At 38.6% G+C, this 16135-nt stretch overlaps 1 protein-coding gene across 1 annotated transcript in view; it reads right to left on the reverse strand.

The window, feature by feature from the left end:
• Positions 1–6894: 6894 nt before the first annotated feature.
• Positions 6895–16135, reverse strand: part of usp54b (ubiquitin specific peptidase 54b) — a 53237-nt gene continuing 43996 nt past the window's right edge. The window contains exon 14 of the mRNA XM_088001059.1: positions 6895–7023. Coding sequence (XP_087857185.1) covers positions 6992–7023 — 32 coding nt within the window. The 3' untranslated portion in view covers positions 6895–6991. The remainder of the gene's footprint in view (positions 7024–16135) is intronic.

A 16135-nucleotide genomic window follows, 5' to 3' on the forward strand; every position in this document is an offset into this window, starting at 1 on the left:
TCCAGCGCTGCCCGACAGCTCCTGGACAGGAAGGGAAAGGAAGAACTACAGGTCAGGGAAATAAACGATAGCTTGGAGAAGAACACGCCTGATCAAAATGCTAATACCAGTTGGAAAATGGAAACATTTTGAATCTTTAGAAGATGCCCTTCATCAGATTGGAGAAACCCAACAATCAGTTGCATCTCTGTAGCCAGGTACAGCAGATCGTTTCAGCTTCTTCCCTTCTGTCAGACATTTTTAGTCCCTAAATGTAGGACAAGTCATTGTTAATGGGCACTATTATGTGTATTCCAGACACATAGTATCACTTTATAGCACAATCAACTACTAACTACCATCAGTTGGTATAAAAATGCTACATATATCAAATATGACTTAAAAGAAATTGGATTCCGTAATTTAGTGTCTTGAAACTGTCTCTGTCTCTTTAAAAGCTCCTGCTCTTTCGGAAATTACGCCTTTAGGAAGTTATTATAACATTGCTCCTCTATTAACCCTTTTACGACGTTTTACTAGCATTTCACGAAGATGTAGCTGGTATAATGAGCTCAGTCATGAGCTGAGTGGGGGGACTGCTCTGTAAAGCGTAAGCTTGGACACAGCAGCTTGGAGGAGGTGCTGCACCTTGGAGGCGGAGCTAGGTCCAACCAGGCGTTTTGCACAGCTGAATGGTTGCCATGGAGACTAAAGGATTCCTCAAGCATGCATGAAAAAATGAAAGCAACACTTCAGGTATGTCTCTGATGAAGGAATAACATTATAACATGATGTAAAGCTGAAAACAGCCCTTACTGCTGTCGTTGAAATGAATAAACTGAAGTGACATTGATGCTCAAATGGATTTTATTTATATTTTTATTTCAACGTGTTGTTTACATTAGTTTAATTTTTATGTTTTATTCGTCTCTGCTTTGATTTTAATTTGACTTGTGGGGTTTCAAACAGTTATGTGAATGCTTCTGGTCATGTTGAAGTGTTCTTACTTTTTACAGTGTGTGTGTTCATGGATAATCAAACACACATGCATACAAATGTGTACTTTGTCTACTTTGTTATTTTTCTAACAGTTTCTCCTCCCCGCGTAATTTTCCATAAATAAGCTTGAACGTAGCACTCTAGGGTTTCCCCCAGTGTATTATAAGCCTGGCGGGCCACCAGGCTTTATTTGTGCCCCCGCCAGGCTTTGCATTGCTTATTTATTTAAGTCTTTTTAAAATGTTTGCCTTTTTTAACACTTTATAGTTGGTGTTCAGGTATTAATCTTCAATTCTTCCAGTAACACCTAATTTTCAAGTGAGATTTTCAAATTTCCTGTCAACTGTAAACATTTTTTAACTCAAAAACACGACGGGCTACTGGATGAATGACTGCCCTAGTGCCCAACAACCAGGCTTAGGGAGTTTTCTGGGGGAAACCTTGCACTCTAAGAAGAGCTAGTTTTGTTTTTAGCACTGACCTTTTGTGAGCTGCCTGCGTTATGGATGGAGACAAAGACAGTATGCTGGGCAACTATCCTGTCAACAGCTTTCCTCATGAGTGTGAAGGGCATAGCACAAGATTTCTGTCTTAAAATCCATTTTTCCTTTGGTTTTATGTGGTAATGTTAGGTGTTCTCAGTTGAAAACTATAACAATCTTAACCACTTGTAATCCATCTCTGTGTGTGCATTACAAGAACTTCACTTTTTGAGTTGATGAAATATTCAACGATATTCAACTTTATCTGGCTGTTTTGTTTCTGGGTTTTACAAAATGGACTTCTTAGTCCATTTTGTAAAACCCTTTACAAAATTGGTCTTTGGTCTCTCCCAAAGACCAAAATAATCTTTAACGGCAGACAGTTGAAGGAAATTAGAGAACATTTCCACGATAAAGTCATGATAACTGCAAATTAAAACTATGCTGCTTTAGTGCCGGATTAGTCCAGAAAGCCCAAAGCTATGAAACAAATTCAATCTGAGATCTAACAAATGGCCCTTTATTTGGTTACTCTCACATGATTCATTTAGGTCGCTCACTTCCAATTTATGTGGCACACAAAGCAGCAGAGCCAAAGCATGAGCAGTAGGCTGCTCTAAAGAAGCAGAGTTTACCTGTGAAGCAGTGAAGGGAAGTGGTGATGAAGAGGTGTTGGTTATGAGGATGGAGGAAGTGATGGTAGTGGAATAGCAACAGGGACTCAGAAGAGAGGAAGTAAGCAAGGAGAGGCACTGACATCAGCCTGCTTCACCTTAGAGAGAGACAGAGGAGAAGCAGAGAGCAGGGGGACAGATTGGAAACAGGAGAACAGGAAGAAATGAGACAGACAGTGAAGGGGGGAGAAAAGCACAGGGACAAGCAATGCGTGAAACGTGACCACGGGACATCAGGCAGGTGCAGTTAAGAATGAGGCCACAAGGAGGCAGCGGAGCACTGGAAACCCTACTCACAAAGCTGCGGGTTGCAGTGAGGCGGCTGCGGCGGGAGGTCACTACCGTGCCACTCAGGCTGCGTCCGATTCGCCTCTGGTTCTCCCCATCATCAGGCTCCGCCCCCAAACGTGGATCCCGCAACATCACTGGCTGCAAAGAAGGAGAGGGAGACAAAACGTCCCTTATCGTCTCTGACTGATGACCCGAGAACACGTGACGAGATTCTGCAAAAGAAAATCATTAAGCAGGTGTTGCCTTGTTGAGGTAGGTGGGGGTGCTGGTGCTGTCCGCCCCGTACACACTCTTCTCCATGTCTGCGTTGGGGGTCTTGGAGCGCGTCTGCCCTCCCATCCTGGATATCAGCCTCTCAGATGGGCTGCAGCCTGCAAACATGCAGATGTAACGACTGATTGTGATAAAGTCTCTACTGAAATAATCATCGACTAATCTAGTGATCGGTTAATCATTAATTGGAGAATACAGACTCAAAAAAGGTTATTTGTAGAAAAAAACAAACGTACTCAGAGCAGTAATTGAGCCAAAACTGTAGAAATATATTTACATTTTGCATTGAGGATGAAAACTCCTTTGTAAGTAAATATATTTTACCCAAAACTACTCAAGTGACAAGTGGTTTAAGCTTCACCCAGTTCAAATGTTGTTTATTAGGCAACACAATGTTTATATTCTTATTTAAAACAAAATTGAGTTATCTTTATCATTTTGTGCATTTTTAAAAAAGACTTAATGTAGAAAATGTAAATGATTCCACCAGCCATAATTGCATGGTTACCACTGTTTTTTTCCCTCATCTTGCTCTGATAGGAAACTGGGAAAATGAAGCCACTTAGCGAAGAGAAAGTCATTAAAAGTTCTTTAATCTTTATCAGAAAGAAACTGTAACTCTAGATTAGTTAAATAGTGCGATCCAAAATGAAGAGTTTAGCATACAGCCCATCCATTTTAAACCTAATTATGTTTAAAAATTGAACTCCATCTGTCAGTGTCGAATATGAGTCACTGCCCAAAGTGAGTCACTATACGCAAAAAAATATTCAGACCAAGGCAGCACAGAACAGACATTTCAATCCTGGCAGCTTTTGCCACTGTTTTCTTCTTTTGTTTTTATCTTATCAGTTGTGGCCGGATGTACAGTGGAATTTATTTTATGACAAGAATATCATATCTCAGATGGTTCCTGCAATCCAGTTCACAAAACGTGAAATGTTCAGCTCCTAGATCAGAAGTGAATCAAACCCTGAAAAAGTCTGAACTAGTTTCAAAGTTTCAACATGCATATGTTAATATCATTTAGAGAGCAGCCTTCCAATACACATTTTTCATGGAAATATTCCACTTTTTATAACTCAAATATCCACAATTCTTTCTGTTTTTAAAGCATAAATAAAGTGTTTTAAAAAATATGTGGTCGATACTTCTACAGAGGTCAGTCAATAAATATGTAGTCTGCAAAAATCATTGACATGCAGTCCTTTAATAATTCCTACCTAGATAAAAGCTTTGACTTTAATGAGGCCAAAATCCTCACAATTTAAACTGAAGTCTTAAAACACCACAAAGTTGAAGAGGTGCTATGATTACATCACAGTTTTATTTGCCGTATTTTTCGGACTATGATCCGCTACTTTTTCCCCCTCACTTTGAACCATTCAGCCTGTGGCGCTGTACGGCTTTTCTGTGGATATTTTTCTTCAACCACCAGGGGGCGCTTTAGCAGGAAGTGAATCATTGGAAGTCCAAATTGGAAATCAAAGAAGAAAGTGCTAATTTTCATTTAACAAGCACAAGCTAGCAGCAGGCACGACGGAGAAATTTCTTCAAACTCATATGATGCAGCTTTTAAGTTGAGGGCTATCGATCTGGCAGAACAGGAGGGAAATAGAGCAGCTGCATGTAAACTCGGCGTGAACGAAACCATGGTTCGGCATTGGAGACGAAGAGCTGCGTCCTTAATAAATCCAGCAAATTTATTAGGACGCAGCTCTCTGCTACAGAAAACCGAAAGCGGCTTAAAGCCCGGTGTGGCTTATATATGTAGGTTTCCAGGTTTTTTTTTTTTTTTTTTTTTTTTTTTTCAAAAAATTTTTTTAGGTGCAGCTTTATAGTATGGTGCGCTCTATAGTCCAGAAAATACGGTAATTAAATCTTCACTCATATTCTACTGATATTCTAGCCATGTTTACATTAATAAAGGTCACAGCCAAATGTTAGTGAATTTTGTGAGGAATAAAAATTTCTAGGAAGTTAACGCAAAACCTCAATATGAGGCATGGCTCTGGTTTTCATTTTTCACAGTAAAGTTTGAAGAGAGCAGAAACATTTTCTTAATTCTTCCACTCAGAAACGTGTGCACAGATGAGCAGGCTGTGCATGACCGAACTCACAGATTGAGCCCTTCAGGGGAACAATTACAACTTTGTTATTTGCAGAGATCCACAGAGGTCTGTCCAAAAGCCTCACAGTTTACTGCTGGAAGTAAAAAAAACTATACTGTTGAAGATTGTGATTCATGATTTTTTTGTAGGTCAGGACACTTATTTACATTTCTGTCTTAAGATGACACATTTGTAAAAAAATACAAGAAAAAAAAAGAAAGGGGGAAGGAAAGCATAAATAAAACATTTGTGGCTGCTGACATTGTCATATTCATTTGGGGATTTTAAAGATGCAGTTGAAGTGGAGTTTGTTTCCCTCAGGTGGAAAAATGATAACGCACAACTTCAGTAAAATTTGAAACAATAAATAGGTTCTTAAATTTAATGCAGATTGTCGCAAATTAATTACTAAAACTTATGCACATCGCCTCACATGCATACAGTCACTAATAGTTGGATAAACTATTAGCAGGCTACATCATACACTTTTTATAGTCATCAGCAACGTCTTGCAGTACATCCAGCTGGATTTTTGAACACTCTTTAGAAGTAGACTAAATGGAGAAGAAGTAAAACATTCGGTTTATTTTTACACATACTACAAATGTTCTATAGTTTTCAGGTCAGAGCCATTATTTGTTCACCTACTTTTCATCTAACTCAAACTGTCACCTCCATAAATAAGGAAAAATATGAGTAAGAGTGACAGTAACAATAAGAGTAGCGATACTTTAACATATTTTTACTGAAGTAAAAGTAAAAGTACTCATCCAAGAAATGACTCAAGTAAGAGTGAAAAAGTATTTGGTAAAAAGAAAGTACTGAGTCACTGATAAAAACATCAATTTTTTTAATATTTCAAAAATACATCATTAGACAGACCAAAATAGTTGGAAATTTTGGTATTTTTAAGATCGAACAGAAATTATTTGTGTAATATAATCACAAAATAAAATCAGGCAAAAATAATTTTTCTAAATTAATTTCTTTCAATATAAAACTTATAAAACTTTATCAAAAACTGCAGGTGTGTGTCTGATAAATATTTGGTCAAATTAAACTTGCTCTTCATTATTCAGTGGGTAGCGTACCCAGAAATTTTACTCAAGTAAAACTAAAAATATTCCTAGTTTTCCAAAAGGAAACTCAAGTAAATGTAAGTAGTCAAGACCCAACTCTGCCAAATATGATTTTACTCTTAATTGAGTAATTTGCTCCTTTTTACTTTTACTTGAGTAAAAATATGTTGAAGTGTTGTTGCTCTTACTTGAGTACAATATTTGGCTACTTTTCCAACTTCTGAGTAAATGTATAAAACCACAATGTGTCTGCAGGTGTGTGCGTGTGTGTGTGTGTGCGTGCGTGCATACGTGTGTGTGTGTGTGTGTGTGTGTGTGTGTGTGTGTGTGTGTGCGTGTGTGTGTGTGTGTACCTGATCTTCCAGCCTGCAGACTGGCCTGGTAAAGGGAGTCCAGCTCGGACAGCTCAGCCTCTTCACGGTCACAGCAGAGATCGCCGTGCTGCCCCGGGGCATGCTGGGAGCTGTAGTGCCCTGGAGAAGACTGACAACTGTAGCTGCAGCTCTGACCAGGGTTCTGCGGCCTGATGGGAAAGCACCGGTCCGGGGGCGTGTCATATGGCGTTACCACGGCGTCCGGGCGGTCCAGGCTCCAGGAGGACCAGTGACGCGTGCTTCCATCGGCGAGGACCGAGTGCTGCTGCCACCCTCCGTCGGGGGAATGTGGGTGGGGCGGCTGCCAGAGCGGGGTGAGGGGTTTCCTCTGCCCGTACGTTTCCGGAGGGGGCGACGGGGGCGGAGGGGGATTGTGTGTGGAGTGTGAGGCGTGTGCAGTGTGTGTATCCCAGAGACGAAGAGGAAGTGAGGGTAGAGAGATGGCTAAGTGCTTCCCCAGGGGTCGGACACTCACCCCCCCGGCCTGCAGCAACTCGCACAGCCTCACCCCCGTCCCCTCACTCCCATCCTCACCTTCGTCACCAGCGCGCCTGCCCCCCTCCTCCTCCTCACCCTGAACGGACGGGCCGCAGGGGTGACTGATGCTGAGGGTGAGCGTGGGTCGAGGGGGAGCGGGGCGGTAAGGCGGAGGAGGCGGGGGCGGGTTCTGACCCTGAGGACCGTCCCTGCTGCTCGTCGACTCGTCCTCTTCCTCCTCCTGATTGGGCGTCAGCAGTACTTGGATCGAGCCAGGCTGTTCACTGGAGCACACAAGAGAGGGGAGGGGCTCGAGTCAGACAACTCAGAGCAGGAGGAGGAGGAGAAAAAACAAAAAACAGAAAAACCGAGCAGCTTTGACGTCAGGTGAGTTACTGCATCGAGGGAAGGTCACAACAGCGGGGTAAACAAGCACAAACACACACTTACAGAACCAAACACACGGTGATGATGCCGCAATGAGCCGTGCTGTTTACGAAGCACAAGCTGACGGATCAGTCTGTTCAGAGAAACCCTAACAGCAGATTTCACTTTATCAAAGGCCTTTAAGCACAAATCTACACATACCAACATGATAATTAACGAAGCTTCTGCTGCTCCAAACTTTGAACCACCACCATTTATTTTTACTTTATTGATTTGCTTTCACTGATGTTTAAAGCATTTGATCTTCAACGGCCAGATCAAGCACCTATCATTTCTTCATGCATTACTTCCAGGCTTGTAGTCCTTTACAGTGGCGTTAATCAATACTTCTCCAGGAGTTATGAAGGTTTTTCAAAGTTTTTCTCTTTACTTCAGCTGCTTTTTTGCTCATTTTCTGCCTGTTCGTGAATTTTAGTTAGCGATTAATCTACTGATTATTCTGATAATTAAAGGATTAATCAATTGACAGTCTACAGATTTTTCATTAAACCACTTAAGCCTTTTTATACAATACTAGATATACATTAAGAGATGAAAATAAATCATTTATATCCTTTTTTAAGTAAGAACATAGACATTTTATTTATGTGAGGCTGAAACTGCGCCTCATTTTGGGTAAAATACATTTTCAGACTTAGATGTTTTCAGCTTAAATGGGCACAAAAAAAAATCTGATTTTTTTGCACAGTTTTGGCTTAGATTCTACTCTGAGTATGTTGTTTTTCTGAGCCTGTACACTCCAGTTAACAATTAATCACTTACTAAACATGTTGATGATTATTTCAATAATGGATTCATCACGATTGATCTGATTAATAGCTTCAGCCCTAATCAAGTAATCTTTGCTTTAAAGCCGAAAAAAAAGACAAGTGGAGAATGAAATATGAAGTTTAAAGCCAAACAAAATACAAATATGTGGAGAGTCCTGTCTGCAAAGACAGGAAACATCCAAAAGGACTAAATAAATAAATAAATAAATAAATAAATAGTCATTCTGGTTAAGAATAATCCTGATTCTGTCCTGAAATACTATTTTCTGTGTCACACTTTGTAATCTTTGTTAGTGATCATAGATTTAATTTGGAACAGGCTTCAAATTAAAAACACTCTCCGTACTAATTGTCCAGTAATGGGAGCTGGAACGACTTTAGTGGAAAAACCCAATTTGACTTTTCTTTCCCACGAAACAGTGCTGTTGTCATGACAACCTGGTGGCATATGCTGCGTTCACTGATGGGAAAAAAACTGAATTTTTGAGTTTCAGCCGGGGCTGATCCAGCTGAAGATCATCTGATTAACAAATGATTTCTTTTCTATTCACTTGAAACTACTCCCAAATTTTGTGAATTTCGCTCTCTTCTTTTGCAAATCATAAAACCAATGAATATATTGTTTGTTTTCTGTTTTAAAGATACAAATTTAAATAAGTTTATTTAGTCTTGTGACACTGTATTTCTACTGAAAGTTATAGGAAAATAAACTGAGCTCCTGTCTAGTGCAAACACACTGGTTCATTTCTTGTTCATGCTGCACATTCATTCATTTTCACATACTGGATTCACATGAACGTTATGCCATTTGTATGTATATATTTTTAATTTTACTGCAAAGTAATCAACTCTTTTATGAAGTAGTTAATTAATTTATGGAGAGGATTAAAGTAGTCTGAGTGACAGCATTTTTAATTGTATTAATTTCCAGCTAAACCTTGTTTTTGCCAATAAGGAGTTAAGTTCTGGTTTATTTATGCATGATGTTTAAAAGCTGTTGAAAGCTGAAGTAAACTACTGCAGGAAATAGTTGCAGATAAGCTTTAAGTTAAGTGACAATCTGATTTAAAAAAAGGACATTTGAGTCTCTTTAAGGATTTTTGGGAACATCTTTGTAGATGTTACTTAAGCATTAGGTATGTAAAGAATATAAATGTCAGTGATTTTGGCTCAATATTGATTTTTATTTGTGTCTGCTGTTCAAATGTGTGTAATAAATGCCCATCAACAACTTTAAGAGCCACTTTATGCCTAAATTACTCACAAAACCGTGAGGCTGAAATATGCTCAAAAGCAACTAAAGACCAAGGAAATGTTTGTAAAGAGCTGAACATTAGCGAATGTGCAGAGAAAGGTTTTATCCTTGCATTGAGTGCGTTAGAGTATGTGTGAAAAGCAAGTCTGTAAATGTGATTATTTTAGTTTGGTGCCACATAGCCTATGTGTCTATGAGAGAGAGAGCGCCCCCATCCCCCACATTAACTCTCATGTCGCTTTTCAAGCCCTTGTAATTACGAAGAAGGCTCTGCAGCAGCAAGCTATAAATCAGAGGCTTATGTTGATCAATAGAGGAGAGGAGGAAGGTAATAAAAAAGGCTGAGTGCTGAGAGCTTTACTTCCACCTACTCCTTCCCTTCAGTTCCACTGGTAACAGATGGAGCCACTTTTTCCCCCCCCCGAAAGTTTCACTAAGGTCTAAACAGAGCTGTAATGAAATGCAGACTAAAATCAATATTAACAAGTTAGCACATCCAGGCTTTATTTCCACCGATGTGATTACAGAAAGTTAATTTGGCTCAGAGCAAAGGAAGATACCTAATACATTTTCATGAGCACCCTTAAGGAAACTATTTTTGTAGTACTGCACCACGGCTCGATTAGCTTCGGAAAAAGCGACTGGATGTAAAAGAAGGCGAAGGTAAAGTTCATTGTAGACGCATGCAGACTCAGAGGTAGCTAACTCTCTTGTTAGCTCTTTATGCTAGCAGCTACTTTGATGGTTTTAATTCGATCAAATATTTATGTTTTCAGAATTAAAACTAGCAAACTGGAGTTTACTTAAGTGGCTAGCAGTTTATCTCCAACACTGCAGTATCTAAAGTTTGAAACCTGGAAAAGTCTTGTGCTTTATATGTTATTGACAACAGCTTCATCGGGGATGGTCAAAGTTTGATTTCATATCTGTTGCCAAAAAAGCGAGAAAAAAAATAAAGCACTGGCAAAAAAAATAATAATAAATAAATTATTGTTGAAAAATTTCTGTCTTGGCAAACAATGGCAGTTCTGCAGTGCATCTACTGTGGCTAAATGTTACAATTATCATATTTTAAAAAATATTTTATCTTGAAAATGCTAGATATTTTCTGGCAACTTATTAAAATTTCCTTAATTAGTAGAAAACTTGGCTGGGAGCAGGAATTTTCCTATATTAATTTTCCAAGTGAATGCACCGTATGCTACAAGAGGCTACAAGGTTGCCTTGTGAAAAACACTCTTTAGTGCAGAGACTGTTACTATGTGAAGAAATCGCAGCATTTATCTATTTTCAGGCTCAGTCAGATGTCAATCAAGACTTTCCCAGTTTATGTAGAGAGCAAGAAAGAGCGAAACTTTCAGAGGATTACAGGAAGGATAAAAGAGGAACAGCAAGTCACTCGGTTTTATCCTTTACAGCCTCCAGTGTTTGTTACAGAACGTGCTTGAATTGGAAATGTTGGCAACTTGTTAAGAGATAAAAGTAACAATCTTTTACACTCTGCTGCTGTTTTAGTAATAACTGCATCTTTATTCATGCTAATCGCAAATAGATGATTCTGGGATCATCAGCTCCAGCTATAAACAATTAATGACAGCTCACAGAAAAATTATTACTATTTGTTTAATGTAGTTGGATAAAATAATTATTTATAAAAATCTGACAGAGTCAAATAAGGTAACATTCACATGAATATGATCAGATGCTAGACTAAAAATGACCAAAAAAGCAGCCAAAGTCCAAAGAAAAACTTGGAAAGCCTAAAGAAATATTAATCAGGAACTTTAAGATGTTAAAAGTATGATTTGGACTCTGGATGCAAATGATCAAAAAAGGATGCATAGCTCAGAATCTGAAAATGCCCTTTTTAATTATATTTGTGGTAATTTATCAGAAAAACTTATTCCTAATTGCATGGCTTTTTTGAACTCTATGAGCAAATATAATCTCTACTTTGAATGCTTTTAATTTCATAATCAACTGACATACAGTGTATTTGATAACATTTGGTTCACCTCTCAAACTAACATACTGAAAAACGACCAGACTGAATTACTGAAACACATTCAGCGACAAAGATCAAGAAAACAAACCACAGCACAGGACGTTTGACTGCAGCTGCGGGACAGAAGCACAGTGACAGACTGCGGCTTTACAGTTCAGAGAAGGACGGGTCAGCAGCGCTGAAAGAGCAGAGGGAAGCCTCGGTAGTGCACACAAACAACAATGCAGAAGAAGCAGTGAAGCACAGAGACGCAGAGAGCAACACTGACTCTCAGTTTTTATTCTCAACGGGAAAACACAGCAAAGCAGCAAAGCTTTTACTGCATTGCAACAAATACACAAAGGGGACAAGAAGTTCCTCTGTAAAGTAACAAATGTGTGCTTGAGAACACACATTCAGGCACACAAACAGCTGGAGGCGTTTGTGTGGGGGTCACAACAACACAGGCCAGCCAGAACCAATGGAGAACAAGGAGTTGAGATACACAGAGGGTCGCTTTGAGCTGAGGAAACGGGGATTTTTATACAGGCACCGCTGCGGACACATGAGGTGTGTGGGGGGGGTGAGGGACAGTTGTGGTACCTGCTAGGCCCCTGTGGGTGGGCGTTTCCCGTGTCCCGTTCCATTTCCTGTTCCTGCCTGCGTTTGACTGGGCCCCCAGTGCTCCTCATGCACGCAGCTACAGCCAATCCACTATGAGCGTTAGCCTCATGCAGGGGTCTGAGCACAGCTGAGGGTGTTAACAACAGGGCGGGAGATAAAAGGGACAAGAGACAGAGAGATATAAGGACAGAGTGGCAGCGAAAATGTAAAGAGAGCATAAAATTAGTGGAAGAAGGTTAGGATGAGAAAACAACGGAGACAGAGAAAAAAGTGCAGAAGAAGGAAAGTTTGTCTTTTGGAGGGCTGGGGGCCTGCATGCACTACACTGCAAAAACACAAAAGCCTACCAAGGATTTTCTGTCCTGTTTCCAGCTCAAATGTCACCTAAAACAAGACAAAACTAACTTACAAGTCAATTTCCAGCTGGTTTTAAGTCAATAATTGCTCAATATTAATTAAAAAAGGATTAGTTCTATTAGCAGATTATTTCACTTATGACATGTCCAAAAATACCTGGAAAGATGTTGTGGTTTTGCAATGTACCCTCCCCTACTGATAACCTATTTGGACTTATCCTGAATAGAAATGTTAGCTAGCATGGCATGTTTTCATCTAACAAGCCCACAAACATCAGTGATCAAAGACATGTAAGCTGAAACTCTTACTGAGCCTAAAGCTGTGCTGTCTGCAGACGTGGCAGTGAGCGCTTATTTTGCTCTGAAACCTCTGATAAAACATTTAGCAGTTGCTCAGATTCTGGTTCATTTTAAATTAATTTAGCAGCAGTGCAGTAGTTTGATCCAAATGGAAATTTCAGCTTGGGATAAAGATTTACTACAAATCAGAGTCAATAATGAATAAAAGTTACAAATATTTTTACTGAAAAGATGTCTTAAGAGTCTAAGGAAAGATAAACGTTTTACTGTTCATGTTGAATAGTATTAATATGGAGGACAAAGACACAAAATCTCCATATCTACTACCAATCTGAACACTGATACAAACAAGAGAAGGCACATAAAAGCTCGTGGAGCAAAGCTTTCAGGTGATATTAATTTCACACTTCTGCTCAAGCGTCAGCCACTAAATCCGTACAAATCAGAAGAAGAAGATGAAAGTTGAGAAAACAAAAACCAAGACTTTTCATGAAGCGACAAATAGGAGAGAAAAGCACAACAACAACAAAAACCCACTGTTTCTTTCTCAGGGAGCCAGTCTGAATTTAACGCCATTGTGAAAAATAAGCAATGATATAAAGTGCATGAGTCAGCAATTTGGTAATGTAGAGGTCTTTGAAATTCTAGCTGTAACTTTTTATCCCCTATAAAGTATTCTGAAATATTTTTTTCTCATGATACAGCAGTATTAGTGTACAGAGATTGTAATTCAAATCTGTCAAAGTAGATCCTAGTGCACTGCAGCCTGAGCCAAGTGAACATGCTAACGCAACGAATGTATGCAGGCAGTAATGTGAGTAACCAACTTTATGACGTTTTTTAATGCAGGTAATCATTTCTTAGCCATGGAGCGATTTGTGTCACAAAGTTTGAGAGACTGGGAGGAAAATATGTGAATTTGAGTAAGGTTTAAGGCCACAGAACTGTAAAAAAATCAAGACATGTGACGTTATGTTTGATGCATCCAAAACTTCTGTTTTAATTTTACTAGATATTACAGATATTATAGATCTTCCTTATTAAACTGTGACTAGCCTAAGTCATTTGGCACTATTAAGTTAAGTGAATAAATCCCATTTGGGGATCCTCAGGGCTCCATTATGAGAACACTTCTTTTCAGTATCTACATGCTCCCCAGCGGTACACTGATGACCCATTGGAATATATTTTTGAAACCTATCTAGTCTTATATTTTTGAAAACAAGACTAACCTCATTAGTCTTCTTTTTACTTCAGTGGGTGTGTTTGCTCTTTGTTATTGTTCTTCCTTTGTTATCCATGTTGTATTTTAATTGGGTTTTGAATTGTCGGTGTGTTGAATTGTCGGTGTGTTGAATTGTCGGTGTGTTGCTGCCGGTCTTGGCCAAGTCTCTCCTCAAAAAGAGATTTTTAATCTCAAAGAGACATTAAATGAAGTCTAATACTAAGTCAGCCAGCTACCATATTTACCGGTAATTTGCTGCCAGGTTAAAGGTTTTCCTGATAAATTAGGACATGGTGAAACTTATGCATGCTTTCTCAGTAGGTTAGATCATTTAAATGCTGCGTAAACAGATATTTATCAGGCAAATCTATGAATCACTCAAGCCTCTTGGATTAAATCCATCTTAGAGTTGAATATCGGTTCTGAATCGTCCATATGCCTCGGGTCATCTGAGACTTTTGGACCCAGTACTCCCAGAACCAAGACAGAAGAGGAAACAACATTTAGCTTCTATGTTCCTCAGCTCTGGAGCAAACTATCCATGTTTTGAAATGTTCAGAAAACGTCAAGGCTTAAAATACTCTAAACACAGCCTTCACATAAAGATAAAACTTATTTAATCTTTCTCATCTTAGTTGTCTACATGTTAAAACTTTTTTTTCCCGTTTCTTTTATATATTGTTTACATTTAGTGCATTTTTAACCTGTTAACAATTTAACTTGAATCCATGCAATACAAACAAACTTTGCCTTAATGAAACCACATTTTAAAAAATCTCAGTTTTAAAATTTAAACAATAAACATTAGATTTGTTTGAAATTTGCATGGAAAAAGTGAACCCAACACCAACTTAAAAGCCATTAATCTGCAGCCCGTCTGTTGATTTGAGTGGTTTACTGGCCAGTGTCGTCCTATTGATGCATTGCTGCTGCAGGACTGTGGCATTTTAACATCCTTTCTTCTGAGGGAGGAATAATGGAGGCTTGATGTTGGCTCTGCCGTCCCTTAAAGTATGATATTAGATTAAAGTCTGGCTCAGTCATCGATACGGATGTGTCGAACCCGAATTCTGTTACATAATCGCGCTGATAGGAATGCCATCCATTTGTTCACAACTTGTCCTTTCCATTCATTAAGGCTGCCTGTACTGTAGTGTGTGTATAGTACCAGGTGCATAAGGCTGAACAAACTGCTGAACCCAACTTAGGACAGACATGACACAAACAGGAATATATTAAGTAAATCTTTAGCTGTTGTAAGTTTTATGTGATTAAAATTGTTATTTTACATTAAAGACACCAAAATATAAATTTACAAGGTGAAAAACAACGGTTACATTTCTGTAACCTGAATGCCACAATTTGTCTTTAAACACAGCCACTATAAAACTTGTTTTTAATCGTTAAAAGATTTTTTTTATTAACATGATATAATAATGCTTCACTTTTTAACACTGATATTTACTCGTTTTTATCTCCAGCAGGATTTACAGCCAGAAATAACCAAATGCTGTGAACATTAATGATGCCATAATACAAAGAAGGTAGTTTTAGGAAAGTCCAGTGGTAAAAATTATAATGGCTCAGGGAGGCGATAATTTGAGAGCAGAACAAGTGATCAAAGTAGAGTTATGACACGGGACTGTCATAACCTGGACGGCCCTGAATGAGATTTCTGTTGCTATTTCGATGTCAATAAGGAGTCAACGCCCCCCGTATTAAACACACTGCAAACACTGGGAGAGAATATGGTGAGAGGATAATGATACTGGAGTCGGGATCTGATTTAGAAACCCCAACATTGCAGGCAAAGAAGGAGAGATTTACCAAGGGCAATATCTAAAACTGATGTAGCTAATTTTATTTCATATTGTTTGCCTTTTACTTTCAATAAACCTTCCTAATGGGCATTTCTAATAAGGTTTAATGGCTCTAAGAACAGGACAAAGCTAAAACAAGTAGTGGTTTTAGCTCTTTAGCAAATCATGGTTGTGGTTTCTAGTGTATACTATTAAACCCTCTTTTACCCTTGAATTCCCTTTTATCAAATTGACAAGCCCAGAAACTGAGCACTTTGAAAACTGTTGGTAAAAATATCAGTTTCACAAAAAATGTGGAAATCAAGGCCAATTCTGTAAGAACTTAAACAGCAAGTCGGACCTCAAGTAAGATGCTTTATATGCTTTTTATTGTCTGATAAATCCAAAAGTTAGGGCTGGAAACTGACTTTATCTCTACTTTTCCATATTAGATCAAAGCTAAGTATTAGCATTAGCATGAAATCAGTAGTGCAGCTTATAATTAGGGTCACAGATTTTTTATTTAAATGTTTTGTTTGTATTTTTATTCGATTTCTTTTGATTTAGTGAATCAGTAAAGAATATATATTGCTTAGATGCTAACTTCTTTTACTGTATTCTATTGGTTATCTTTTA

Source organism: Poecilia mexicana, unplaced genomic scaffold (genome assembly GCF_051168715.1).
Source record: "Poecilia mexicana isolate PSO_F unplaced genomic scaffold, ASM5116871v1 scaffold_19, whole genome shotgun sequence".
NCBI lineage: Eukaryota > Metazoa > Chordata > Actinopteri > Cyprinodontiformes > Poeciliidae > Poecilia > Poecilia mexicana.